This window comes from Dermacentor albipictus, unplaced genomic scaffold (assembly GCF_038994185.2).
Source record: "Dermacentor albipictus isolate Rhodes 1998 colony unplaced genomic scaffold, USDA_Dalb.pri_finalv2 scaffold_20, whole genome shotgun sequence".
Lineage (NCBI taxonomy): Eukaryota > Metazoa > Arthropoda > Arachnida > Ixodida > Ixodidae > Dermacentor > Dermacentor albipictus.
In genome coordinates, this window is record NW_027225574.1 from 4,682,341 (window position 1) to 4,694,704 (window position 12,364).

Consider the following 12,364-nt stretch of genomic DNA (forward strand, 5'->3'; position numbering starts at 1 on the left):
GTGCTGGGACCATTACTCTTCCTTGTCTACATTCATGAATTGCCTGACCGCATTAACTCATCTATTAAGTTGTTTGCCGATGACTGCGTCATTTACAGAATAATGTCTCCAATCTCTGACTGCGCTCAACTTCAGTCTGACATTAACAATACATCACAGTGATGTAATACCTGGAAAATGCATCTTAACCCTAATAAGTGCAAAGCAGTGAGAATTCCCCGGAAAACGCCTCCTGTTTCCACTGATGCCTTTATACCAGATCGAAGGTCTTTCACTAGAATAAGTAACATCTTATAAATACCTGGGTGTTTACATAACCAATAATCTGTCCTGGCATACACATATTAACTTCATTGTCAACAATGCCAATCGCATGCTTGGTTATTTAAGGCGCAATTTCTCTATGGCACCATCCTCATGAAAACTTTGACTCTATAAATCGCTCGTACGCCCAAAACTGGAATATGCATGCTCGCTGTGGGACCCAGTCTTGAGTGTCTCATTGAAACTTTGGAATCTGCAAAATCGCAGCGCAAGATTCGTACTTCACAACTACTCTCGTTTATCTAGTGTGTCCACCATGAAAGATACTTCGAACCTTCCTTTTCTTTCCTTACGAATGAAGGTGTCTCGGTTATCGCTAATTCACAAAATGTATCATCATCGCCGTCTTAAAGAAGTCTTTCTTTCTGAGCCAGAGTACATTTCATCCCGTAGAGATCACCTTCATAAAGTAGACGTCCCGTTTTCTCGAACTAACTCATATTTTTACTATATAATTCCTAAGACAAGTAACGATTGGAACCGCCTGCCTACCTCAATTGCCGCAATTAATGACACTGACTTGTTTAAATCTGCTATTGCAGTTCTTGTTTAGTTCCAGTAATCTGCATTTTGCTGGAACACAGTTAACTGCGGTTTCTGTTTGCTGTATTGCCGCATTTCTGTGTTATATACATTTGTTTTTCATGCATTCTACTCCTTTCTGTAATGCCCTGGGGCCCTGAAGGTATTTAAATAAATAATTAAATAAATAAATAAATTACAATTAGATGAAAAGTGTCAATGAGAAAATTATAGAGCGACATGAAAAAACTCCCGATACAGCTTTCAGTTGCTCAATACGTGCTACGTAAGTGTTTTTCCTAGCGTGAAAGAAGTCCGCAGATGCACGCAAAATTGCCGCGCGACTGGCCGTTCGAGGCACTTTGCGTGCATTCGTGGGATTCTTTCACGCTCGGAAAAACACTTACGTAGCACGTATTGAGCAACTGAAAGCTGTATCGGGAGTTTTTTCATGTCGCTCTACAATTTTCTAATCGAAACTTTTCATCGAATTATGTTTGAGAAGTTGATTAAATAATCAAGACTAATTATCAAATTAGGAGGAATGAAAAAAATAATAATTTCGGTACCTCCAAGCGACGGTAAACAACATTGCCTTGCTTCTGTCCAGCTACGTGACATTCGCATATTTTTAAACTCTGGCTAAAGTTAGCGGGGACACCATGTATAGTCATGCGTGGCGCCTGTTGCGGCCCTGTCTTGCGATATAAGGCAAGGGCAGTGTGTTGTTGGCTATACGGGGTGGAGGAGGGAACGAGAACGAAGAAAAAAAAAAGCCTTTGTGTGTCGCTGGCGGGGGGAGGCGGAAGTCGAAAAGGAGCGGAGAGACAGGAAGCAGGGGGGAGGGGGGAGCAACCCACCGGAACTGCACTTATCCAGAAAGCATTTTCCGCGCTGTTGGCGTTCCCGCCTTTGGTCCCCAGGGCAGTGTTGGGCGAGTGGTCTACGGTGGCCCGTTGGGCAAGTGTGTTTGCATGCCCGGCCGTTTAGGTGCGGAGCCGGGGCTTTAGTCCACAGCGTCGTTTTCTTTCTTTTCCCCTCCCTCCTTGGCTTATAATTACACTTATCCACATCTTTGTTTCCTTTTCGCCCCTGCAAATTTTTTAAATTTTTTATTATCATTATTTTCAAGTTCTACTCATAGACGTTTTCCACATCCCCGGCGTTACGGTATATAGTCACCGTGCAGCGCGGCATGCATTCACACTCACGGACTCTATCGAGCCGTTTGTATCAAATTCGTAATCAGTGATTTGTATTCTCGAGTAAGAAAGTGAGGCGTGTGTGAAAAAGCGCCGAGTTGCGTCCTATTCTTAGTCGAGTTTGAACTTCGGTAAATGAGGCGGGTTACCTGTGATCTATGACCGGCAGTTGGCCCCCTCTTCTTGCTCAGTCGTTTCCCCCGTAGTGATAGTGTAACCAGGGGCCAGTGAAACGGCGACTGCTTGGTTGATGGCTAATTAAACGCAGTGAAACCGTATCACACGTTGTGATTACCTCTAGGGATGGCCCGAATACAACGACCCGCAATACGATTTTAGGCATCCTTTCAATGACAGCCGTGAATACCGGGCTGACCCGCAGTTATGCCACCCATCGATTTTAGGGAATGGCCCTCAGGAACAGCTTCAACTTAGTTGCTACATGTAGCACGCACAAAAGCTTTTCAAAGGAAAGGGAAAACTTGACTGTTTTTGTGGCGGCACCGTAACATATTGCGAACGTCGCAGTCTGCAGTCTGATTAAAACTGCTCGTCTGCCGGTGAAGCCGAAGCGCGGCGCATAATTTTCCGGTGACCGTTCCCTCGAGTGACGTAGAGATTGAAGGAGCGGCCCCGGCGTCGCGAGCGCTGACTGTTTCGCATATGCGCATTCCTGCGCGCGTTTCATACGCTCGCGCGCGTCGCTAGGTTGGGGTTTCGCAAGTCTTGTTTCGCGACGTTTTCACTCCTCCCTCTCTGTGCGTCGTTAGAGGACGCTGAGACACGCTCTCCGCTGCCTGGCTCAAGTCTCGGGTTTTCTCTGACTCATCATCCGCGCCGTTGTCCCGCCTCTGAGCGCACCGCGTCGTCGTCGATGCGAAGCAGCAGTTGGTTATCGGGCGTAGCGCCAGCAGCGGGGTCCTGGGCGCCCTCGCCGCTAGCGCGCAGCGCGGCCCGTATTCTTTATGATGCAAACTGCTAGCGCGTCGCCGACGAGGTGCGGATGTCCCGTGTATTATTATGCGACATGGCACGTTGCGCCCGCTCTTGAGCGTGCGCAGGTGCCCGCGCGCCGGACGGGCAAAACCTTTTTTGGGGGCCGGCGGAATCCAGGCTAGTCTGCTGAATGAGCGCGCTCTTTTCGCTGCGTGGCTGCCGGGCTTTTGTGGGAGCCTTTTCCGGTGCCTCGTGTCGCGCTTTCTTTCAATTTGCCCGGCCGCTGAGGCTAGGCGGTGTTATTACGGGTGCCGCCTTGTCTCTTCTTTGTCACTTGCGCTGATTAACTAACCTTGCGTGACATATATTTTCTTTGCTCTCCCATTTCGTTTCCCCATACGTGAGCTGCCCATCGCATTCAGTGGCGAAGTAAATCAAAACTGGATTCCTTATACCCGTGTCACGCGGACGTTGCGCTTCTATACGCGGCGATTTTCAATCGCGGTGGCCTTCGGGCGTTCTAGACTCGGTCACGCTTCGTCGAATCGACATTCCACTGTGCTAGACCCCGATCAAATTAGCTCGGTGTTCGTGCTTGCATACGCGCAGCACCCGACCCTCATGCATATGAGCGAGGACAATTCCTTAAATGTGGATTTCAGGCGTCCCAAAGTTCGATTCATTTCCTCGCGCAGGACGGCGCCTGACGCGTCGGCCGGTTGCTCAATGAGAATTTAATCGCGCAGCTGGAGTGCGCCCCGATTACCTTTGTGACAGTTGTATCGTTTGCCATCCGTGCTCTTGGTGTGTTCTTGGCGAGTCTTTCATTTCACTGGCTTCTGTTACTCGGTGTCCTTGTTTGTTTGAGCCCGTGCTTATACCATACGTCGCGCCGGTTGTGGCGTTCTCGCCGCGCTCTCGGAACAATAAGGGAAGTGCCCATCTGTTCCTGCGTAATACCTCCTCAGCAGTTTGTTAATTCGCATGCAAAAATTAAAAATTTAATTATGGGGTTTTACGTGCCACAACCACTTTCTGATTATGAGGCACGCCGTAGTGGGGGACTCCGGAAATTTCGACCGCCTGGGGTTCTTTAACGTGCACCTAAATCTAAGCACACGGGTGTTTTCGCATTTCGCCCCCATCGAAATGCGGCCGCCGTGGCCGGGATTCCATCCCGCGACCTCGTGCTCAGCAGCCCAACACCATAGCCACTGAGCAACCACGGCGGGTAATTCGCATAAAAGCGCGGCTTGTTCACCGCGCGCCCTTTCGTTTTTTCTCACTCGAAGGGTGCTCTCGCTGCAACGCGCGTGCGCTACGTCGGATTCCGCCTCGCGTGATGTGCGTAACAGACCTTAATTGCTGGGTGACGGATAATAATTTTTTTTTGTTTGTTTCGCGCTACATGTACGGATACGCTCCGGAGGAGGAGGAGGAGGAAGTAAACTTTATTGCTCTAGAAAGAGTAATTCAGCGGTCGGGCCGGATGTCTTCATCTTCCATTGGTTGATGACGATCTCCGGCCTGCATGGTTGGCGCCCCTGTTCCAGGGCACCACGCTCCGGAACATATATAACGTGTGAGATAGAGGCAGTGAGTGTGTAATGATCCGGCCATTTATTCCTCGCTCTTATCAGAAAAGAACGAGGCGAAGACCTAACACGGATGTGGGTTAAATTGACCATGATCTCCGAGGTATTATTTTTTCGTGATGTATACACCTTTACTATAGTGCTCCCTGTAGTCTTCCTGTCGCAATATGTCGGTGCTGTTTCTCTTTGCTCTTTTGTCATCTGTTGCAATAATCCGCGCGAAGGTTCGCATCCAAATCTGCGCATGCGTCCACTGTTAGGGCAATTTGTAGACGGTTCGTTCGGTGAGCTGACACTGTGCAGGGCATCGGTGGTTCTTCTCTCGAGGGCAATCTCACAAGAAGCCACGCGCAGCAGGAGAACCGCTAATGCGGTGCACTTCAGTGCGCTCGCCTGACGTGTACGCTGCCGAGCCACGACTCGACCCCCCCCCCCCCTAATATATATATATATATATATATATATATATATATATATATATATATATATATATATATATATGTATATATAACAATAAAAAGGGCGGGCTTTGCGACGTTTTATCATGACAACGCGCTCGCGCAATCCGAAGAGATGCGTGCTTGTTGTACAATTGTACAATTCCTACGGAGAGAAGTGGTGTTCTGTGATGCATCGAAACACCATTTCCCCGTCACAGAACACCATGCCACAAAGCGTGGTAGCTGCAACGAGTGAGGTGACGGAATTTTAGATAGATGGGCAGGTGGGTCCGTGAGCAGCCCGTCCGTGGCGCTTAGATAAAGCGTTTCTGTCCCGTTTCTTCAATTTTTGCGACGGTGACATCGTGTGCATTTTGTGTTTCCACTGCCGGCTGTCGTCCTCCTCCAGAACACTTCTCAGTTTTTAAAGAAGGTCCATTCCAGCGCGTAATTAGATCGTAGACAAGGAGCGCCCAAGCGCACGCCGATGGATCCTTTTCGTGGTCAGATTGCCGAGGCGTCGTTGTTGCAATATACCGAGTACTCGTCCGCGGGACTGTGCTCTCGGAGCCCAGACATGAACGACTAGTTTACTGGCGGCATCGTCTTTCGCTTCTGCTCACGCGACTCAATAGTTGCTATGGTTCGGAGAACAGGCCGAATGCAGACCTCGCTTTGCGATCCGGTTCTGTCGGTGAGCGAGAAGATTGGAGCCAAAAAAGCACGCTTGCAAGTTCGGCGATCGCAATTCGCAGCGCAGAAAAAAAAAATAAAAAAATTTCCTCGTCCATCTTGCGCCTGGAGCCTCTCCTGCTCCGCTTCGGAGCTTCGTCGTGCTCCGAGATTGAAGAGCCGAGCCACGAAGAAAAACGAGCAAGGAGAACGAAGAAACCAGCGCCTCAGTGTTGTTCGCCGAGGCACCGGGATGAGAAGCCTGTAGAATTGGCGCGTGCGAAATCCCCTCGGGCCGCACGCCGCATTGAGGGACGATCAACTGATTGCCGCCCGTGCGCGCCCGCTCCGGGGGAAGGAAACGCGGGAGGGGCAGGCATTGCAGAGCGTTCGCCCGCGGCCCGCTTCTCCTCGTAATCCCCGCTCTCTTCCTTTGTTATTTCTGTTTTTCGTCTCCCTCATCTCTCTATTCGGCGTGGCCGACGTTCTGCGACAAGATCGACGCCGTTCTCCTTTAGCGGAGGCTCGCCGAAAAGAGCTGCCTTTCGGAGTGTTCGCATACCGGAGCAAAGTGGGAGAAAAGCGCCGCTTATCAACGGACGAGGCAACGCGCACGCGCCTTTTGTATACGCGCGATGGCAATCGGGCTGTGGCGGCGTGCTCGCGCTCGGCCGCATCGCCAGCCGCCCTCGTACGATCGTCCTGTTGCTCGATTGAGGAAACCACCGAATCCAGGTCGTGTATTCGTTTGCTCCTGTTGCGCCGCGCTTCGGTCCCGTTGCGCGAGTTCGTCGGCAGCGTTGACACCCCCCTCCTCCCAACCCTACGTGTCCTTGCGGTGCCGACGACTGCTCCAGAACCGATCGTCGTCGAACGCCGCTCCGCGATAGAGCTTGCCGCCAAGTCAAATGTCATCCCCTGCCTTCTCCCTCGAACGCGCTGGCGCAATGCGAAGGAGCGGCATTCAGTGGTTTGACCGGGGCGCACTGGCTTCTGCAGAGGCGCATCGATGAAACTGGGCTCTCTGCGCGTCGCCGTATAGCGGACGCAGCGTTTTTTAAAAGGCTTGTACCCGGTAAAGAAAGCTCTTCCTTCGCGCATCTGGCGAGTCCTGAGAACATGTTCGGAACGAAAGCTTCCTACAACTCGCCATCTTAGGCTCCCTTCTCATGGTAAATGTGTATCGAACACAAATTCTCTTTCACAAAAGGGAAAACATTCTCATTGTTTTTAGCGAATCCTCAATTTCGCAGTTAAACCGATTCCCGCGCACTTTCTAAGTAGCCGGGCGCCTGCTCACCGCTGACTTCTAGCGCTCAACAGATGTGTGTATTGTGCGGGTGTTTCGATTTCCAAGCTGTTTCACTGCTGAACGCCGCTGGGGGGCGGGGAGACCTCGATAGTGTGTTTCGAGCTCGCACGGAAGCTGACTCACACCAGCACTGTTAGATAGTGACATGTCTTGAGAGTCGCGGACGTCGGCCGCGGGTGAGATGTCTATGCTTCTTTCGGCAGTATTTGGACTTTGGGTGTTCACAAACGACCTAGCGTTCCTTGCTTGATCACACTCGCTTGTATCGCTACTCGGCATGAGTTAAGAGCAGTACTAGGGGGGGAGCCTTTCTGTTTACTTATGCACCGAGCGTTCTCGTCCAGTTTCTCTGCTGCCTCGCTGCGACGCGCTGTAAGCAGCCGCGTGGATTCACGTGCGGTCCTCCTCACACACGCTGGACAGAAACACGTCTTGCCTTTGCTTCTTTCGAGCCTCCGCGTAAGTGGCATCCTTCAGCATATACTCCATCCTAGTAGTCCTTTGCGGCACTACCGAATGTATGAGGCGTACGCAGGTACCATGCTTTCACAGCAGAATATAATTCCTGGCATAACTGTCTGATTATAGGGAGTATTACATCATTTTATTTTTGCTTGTTACATGATTCGGCGATATATGACATGTTAGGACATTTGCGCATGCACGACATAGACCGCAAATTACTGTGGCCCTGAGCAGAAGACGCGGCCCCAACGAACACATCTCGAGGGGCATTAGGCCTTCGTATTTATTGGCTAAAAAGTACTGCAGCTTCAGTACTGCGCTACAAACGACTTGTGATAATGGAGCTTTAGGTATCGGCTCTGACGTGGTATGGCGTGTCAGTCGACTCTTCGGCAGTGCCCTCGCATGTTGTGTGTAGACGGAGGTTGAAAACTCGTCATGAATGCTCGAATTATTCCGAGCGTTCTCTCTCCTCATTCATAACGGGGCTGAAAATATAGCAGTTCGGCGCAGCATTGTTGCTCTGCTCGACTACTTGTGTGTCCATCCACTTTTCTGGTTATGGGCCGATCGAACCCACCTGCGCGTAATTTCCGCCTCGTCGTTTTGTATTCCGCGTATACTTATTGCATTTAGGCCACCGATGGAGAAAGCAAGGCACGTGATGACGTAAAAGACGAAAATATTGTCCGGAGCTAAAATAATCTTGAGCTTGACTCGCCGCCAGCAGTTGATAAATGTTTTGAACGTTTTAAGCTGTCGCCCAGTCTGTTATTTTGCTGCCCAATTGACACATATGGCCGCCTATAGTTACCGAATCGTATACCGCAAGGTCCACGTCGGCAAGCGCTCTCAGCTTTACATTCGTGCTCACGCCGTCTTGACCTTCTTTCGTACCAGGCACGCGCAACCGGCCACCGAGGCATTCCGTGAAACGGGATATGCGCTTCGTAGTTTGCGCGGCGGTCGACTGCAGCGGGATTAGAGCGTTTCTAGAAATAACGATAGCAAGCTGCCTGCATGCACCAGAGGGACCTTAGCGCACGAAAACAGGGCATCGGCAACGCTGCTCGAGAGCAGAATGTGAATTGCCTCCGCGCGCTCCCTCTCCTCCGAGCGCATTGAGGCATCCTAGCAGGACGTTAACTTGGCTTGGCTAATCGTTTGGCTACACAGGTCCGATAGGGCAAGCGTCCGCTGATGCTGGATTCGCTGATGTTGGATTCGCTGATTCGAACTAAGGCCGAAACTCTCTGTATAAGGCTGTGACCTACGAAGTATAGACGTATTATGCTTAGCGAGCTGCTGGTTCCGAAGGTTGCAAGATTTCTGAAGTGAAGGCGCTAAAATGACGGAGGACAAAGAAGAAACACACACACACACAGGCGCCCTGTGTGTGTTTCTTCTTTGTCCTCCGTCATTTTAGCGCCTTCACTTCAGAAATCATGCTTAACACGCCCAACTATCCATCCTAACGTCGAAGGTTGCAAGTTTCTCATACCGTATGCTTTAGTCCCGCCTTTCTTTTATCTGTGCGCATCTGTGCACGATTGAAACTAACTAAGGCGACCAGTAGCCGTACACTAGGGCTCCTCTGATAAACGCTTTGATAATTACCGAACTTGTATGTACGCGAGGAGTGAGAGCCACAATGGTTGCGTTTGCCGCATTCTCGATTGAATCAGTGGTCGGGAGATTTGCCTTCGTGTGTGAATCGCGTACGTGTGTGTAAACCGACGAAGCTGCGATAGATAACGATATATGGAGTAAGAAGATAAGCGTGACTCCGGGGTTGCAGTGTGTGCCCATTGTGCGGTCCCTCAATTTGCTTGCGATCGAAAGGGGAGCTGATACATGCCCGCATTCTTCTCTGGGCCACGTGGAATGAAAAGTGGCCTCGTGCAGATGATCCATAAAATACGCGCTTCCATAAGGGAACAGTGGGAGATTCATTGCATCACTCACGATCGATGAACACGATATGCCACGTCGTGTCGTACCTGTTTGGACGCTCTGATAGGCGAAAGCTGCCGCAGCATCTTTCTGCTTGGTTGGCAGGGGCCTCCCTGCTCTGTGTTTCGTTTTAAAACGCGCACTTGCGACGCGAACCTAAAAGTGCGTGCAGACCCAAGTGACGGCGGCAATATTGTAAATGCCGGTATGTGCCGGTATGACGTCCCTATGACGACGAGTTTCAGCATGCCGTTATCGATACGGCCTCTCGGCGCTTCGTAATAAGCAAGGCGTCTGTAGTGTGCGAAAATAGAAGTGCTCCGAGCGTTCTCAAAGTACCGGGCTTATTTGGCTGTGCCCCTTAATTGTGCCACATGTGGCGGAGGCTGCTTATTACAAAGGACTTTGCGATCGCAATGTTATGCTGTCGATGTGGGTGCGCAAGGAGTGAGAAATGTAAGCGCGATGCGTACATCTGTCAGGAGCTCCTTGACGCTGCCGGATATTGCGACTGCGTTTCACGCGATTGCGTGAAACGCAGTCACAGAAGGGTGCTCGCTTGCGGCAGCTGCACAGTGCAAACCGTTGTTCCTGCCATGCATGCGATTCCTGCTTTCCCTAGATGCGGCTTGGTCCTTCCTCGAAGAGAAAAATGGCCGAGCGGCTAAATCTTGCGTCGGTTGCCACATTTGTAGCGTCTTCCTTCCTCTGCAGCTTATATATCCCTTGCCTTAACGGAGGGAAATGGTTCGGGAGGAAGTCACCCAGTGGTTCTGACGCATTGGATATCGAATGCTCGGCCTAGTGCCTACCTGTTCGTGCATGTCTGGCAGTCATTCCGTCTTCGTCGCTTGTTCTGACAAATATGGGCTTCGAAAATGGGGTTCGTTTTCTTCTGTAATTCTTGCTGCTAGGAGCCATCCTTTTGTCTCATTCCAAGGCTGAAGAGGTACCGATTCTCGTCTGATGGGGTGCATGGCCAAAAGGCTTGCCTACCTCCTTACATTTTTCTTTTTCTCTCGCTCTCGTTTACCCTAGCTAAGTGTAACGTTTTAGCTGTAGATGATTATGAGGGCATCCCTCCCGTCTTTCCTGTCGTTGCTGCTTCAGAGCTCGGGGTCTGACACCTTTCGCCTCCGCAGGCCAAGTCCTCCGGACGCGACGCTGGCAGGTGCGCCCTTTGTCGACAAGTTCCGCGAAAAAAAGGCCCTCCGGTTGTCGCTGTGTGTCTTGTTCGCTCGGTGCACACGCGCCGGTTCTCAGACGCGTGTCCTGTTCTTCTTTTCTTTTTGAGCCGTCGAGGATCTGGGCGCTGCACCGGCATGAAAGTTCACAGTGGTTTTTTCCTTCTACCGCGGGTGGCGGACGGAAGTGTAGCCGTTTCAGTCGCCTTTTCTTTTTTCCTTGCACGTCGCTATCGCACCAGTGCCATTCAGTTCTGTGCGCGTGCGGATAAAAATATTGATCGTCGTTAATATGTGCGTAGAATAGTAGCGCTGTCTCTGTTTGTCTGTTTCCACGTCCTCGTTCAGTCGCGCTTACACATTCTATCGTAGAATAGGATCGCTGTTTTTCACCCTGCGCCGACGTTTACGGTCCTGCTGACTGATGTTTACAGGAATGCCGAGCTCAAGGTAGGCTCGTTGTCCTGCGATCTGTAGCTGATTGCCCTGCGCAATGGTGTTCTTTCAGTACTACCAGCTTTTGCGAAAGAGCTTCGAGCACAGTTCACTAGTGCCGCTTAGATAACAGAAGGGCGACGCTCTCGTGGAAAATCACCCGTCGGGAGAGGGAGATGGAATGCTTAAACTGGGGTATGGCCCGGCACCTTGACCTTACGGCTTGACATTACGGCTGGAAGCGCGCAGGGCTCGGACCTCGCGTCTTGGAGGGGTTGAGTCTGCACCGTAGACTCTCGCGTGTCATTAGCGCTGGCATATGGCGAATACAGGTATCTTGGCAACTCGGACTGACTTCCCGAAACTGACGAATACGCTGCGATGTTAGCAATGTCAAGTATGAACTGAAGCCAAGGCATCTATGGGCATTGCTTCCTTTCTTTTTTTTTCTCCCCCCCCCCCCTTCTTTTTTCTGTACCCCTTGGTCCACATACTTTTGATAGCTGGTGTAGTACGCTTGCGCTGCCTTGCGTTGCGTGCGAAGCATGCGCGCGAGCTTAGGCGCGCCGGATTCAATTTCCATGGCGGTTATGTGTGGCCCATTCGCGAGGTTTGCGATCGTACATAACGTTTCGGGCCGTTGCGACATTTCATTTCACCAGCGATGCACGCACACTGCGGACTACGGCTAGGTGCCTTTCGGCGCATTGGCACGTATCGTTGGGAGTGCGCGCTTCCGCACCACTGCGCTAGGGTTTATACGTGCGTCCTTCGCTGGTTCCCTTTTCTTTTCTCTCGCCCGCTGTAACCGGTGATAGCACTTTTGGTTTCCGTTTCCTGTGGCTGAGGCAACTTGTCGTCGCGGCCGTCAGTTTGTCATTTCCTCGCGTCGAGGCGTAGGCTGCTTTCGCCGCTGGTGTCGAATGAGTTCGTCTTCGTCGGGCGATTCACCGTGCTCCTCTCACGGATACCCGGCCGGTGCATATACAACACGACGCTTTGAGTGTTGTGTTAGTTGGTGACGGCGTTCGTGTTTTTGGTGAACTGTTGCTGCTGGCACGCGGCTGCTCGCCATGGTCGTAGCACGTCGCGTCTGGGGCGTTCTCGACGTTGGATGAGCGCGCTCGAATGGTGGGGCCTTTTACCCGTTTCGGGAAATAGGCCCGAAACGGGCCTATTTCTTTTTTTCTCTTTCCCCTTTTCTTTCTTTCCCTTTTTTTCTTTTACTCGGCCAGTAAGTTGCCTTCGCGCTGCTCCACTACCGCCCAGTGTGTCGAATCCAGCAATAACTGTGTTCACGCGACTTTATTTGGCGGCTTGAAAA

At 51.2% G+C, this 12,364-nt stretch overlaps 1 protein-coding gene across 12 annotated transcripts in view; it reads left to right on the forward strand.

The window, feature by feature from the left end:
* Positions 1-12,364, forward strand: part of LOC139052213 (rap guanine nucleotide exchange factor 2-like) — a 784,545-nt gene that overhangs the window by 712,932 nt on the left and 59,249 nt on the right. The window contains exon 1 of one of the 12 annotated variants that reach the window (XM_070529304.1): positions 11,253-11,372. The exons of 8 other annotated variants lie outside the window; for them this stretch is intronic. Coding sequence is in view for 1 of the 4 variants with exons in the window: in XM_070529302.1 (XP_070385403.1) it covers positions 12,169-12,171 (3 nt within the window). In the remaining 3 variants the exon portion in view is untranslated. Of the gene's footprint in view, positions 1-11,252; positions 11,438-11,779; positions 11,803-11,901; positions 12,172-12,364 lie in introns of those variants that run through there. 3 more of the 12 variants (XM_070529303.1, XM_070529305.1, XM_070529302.1) reach the window with 3 other exon arrangements.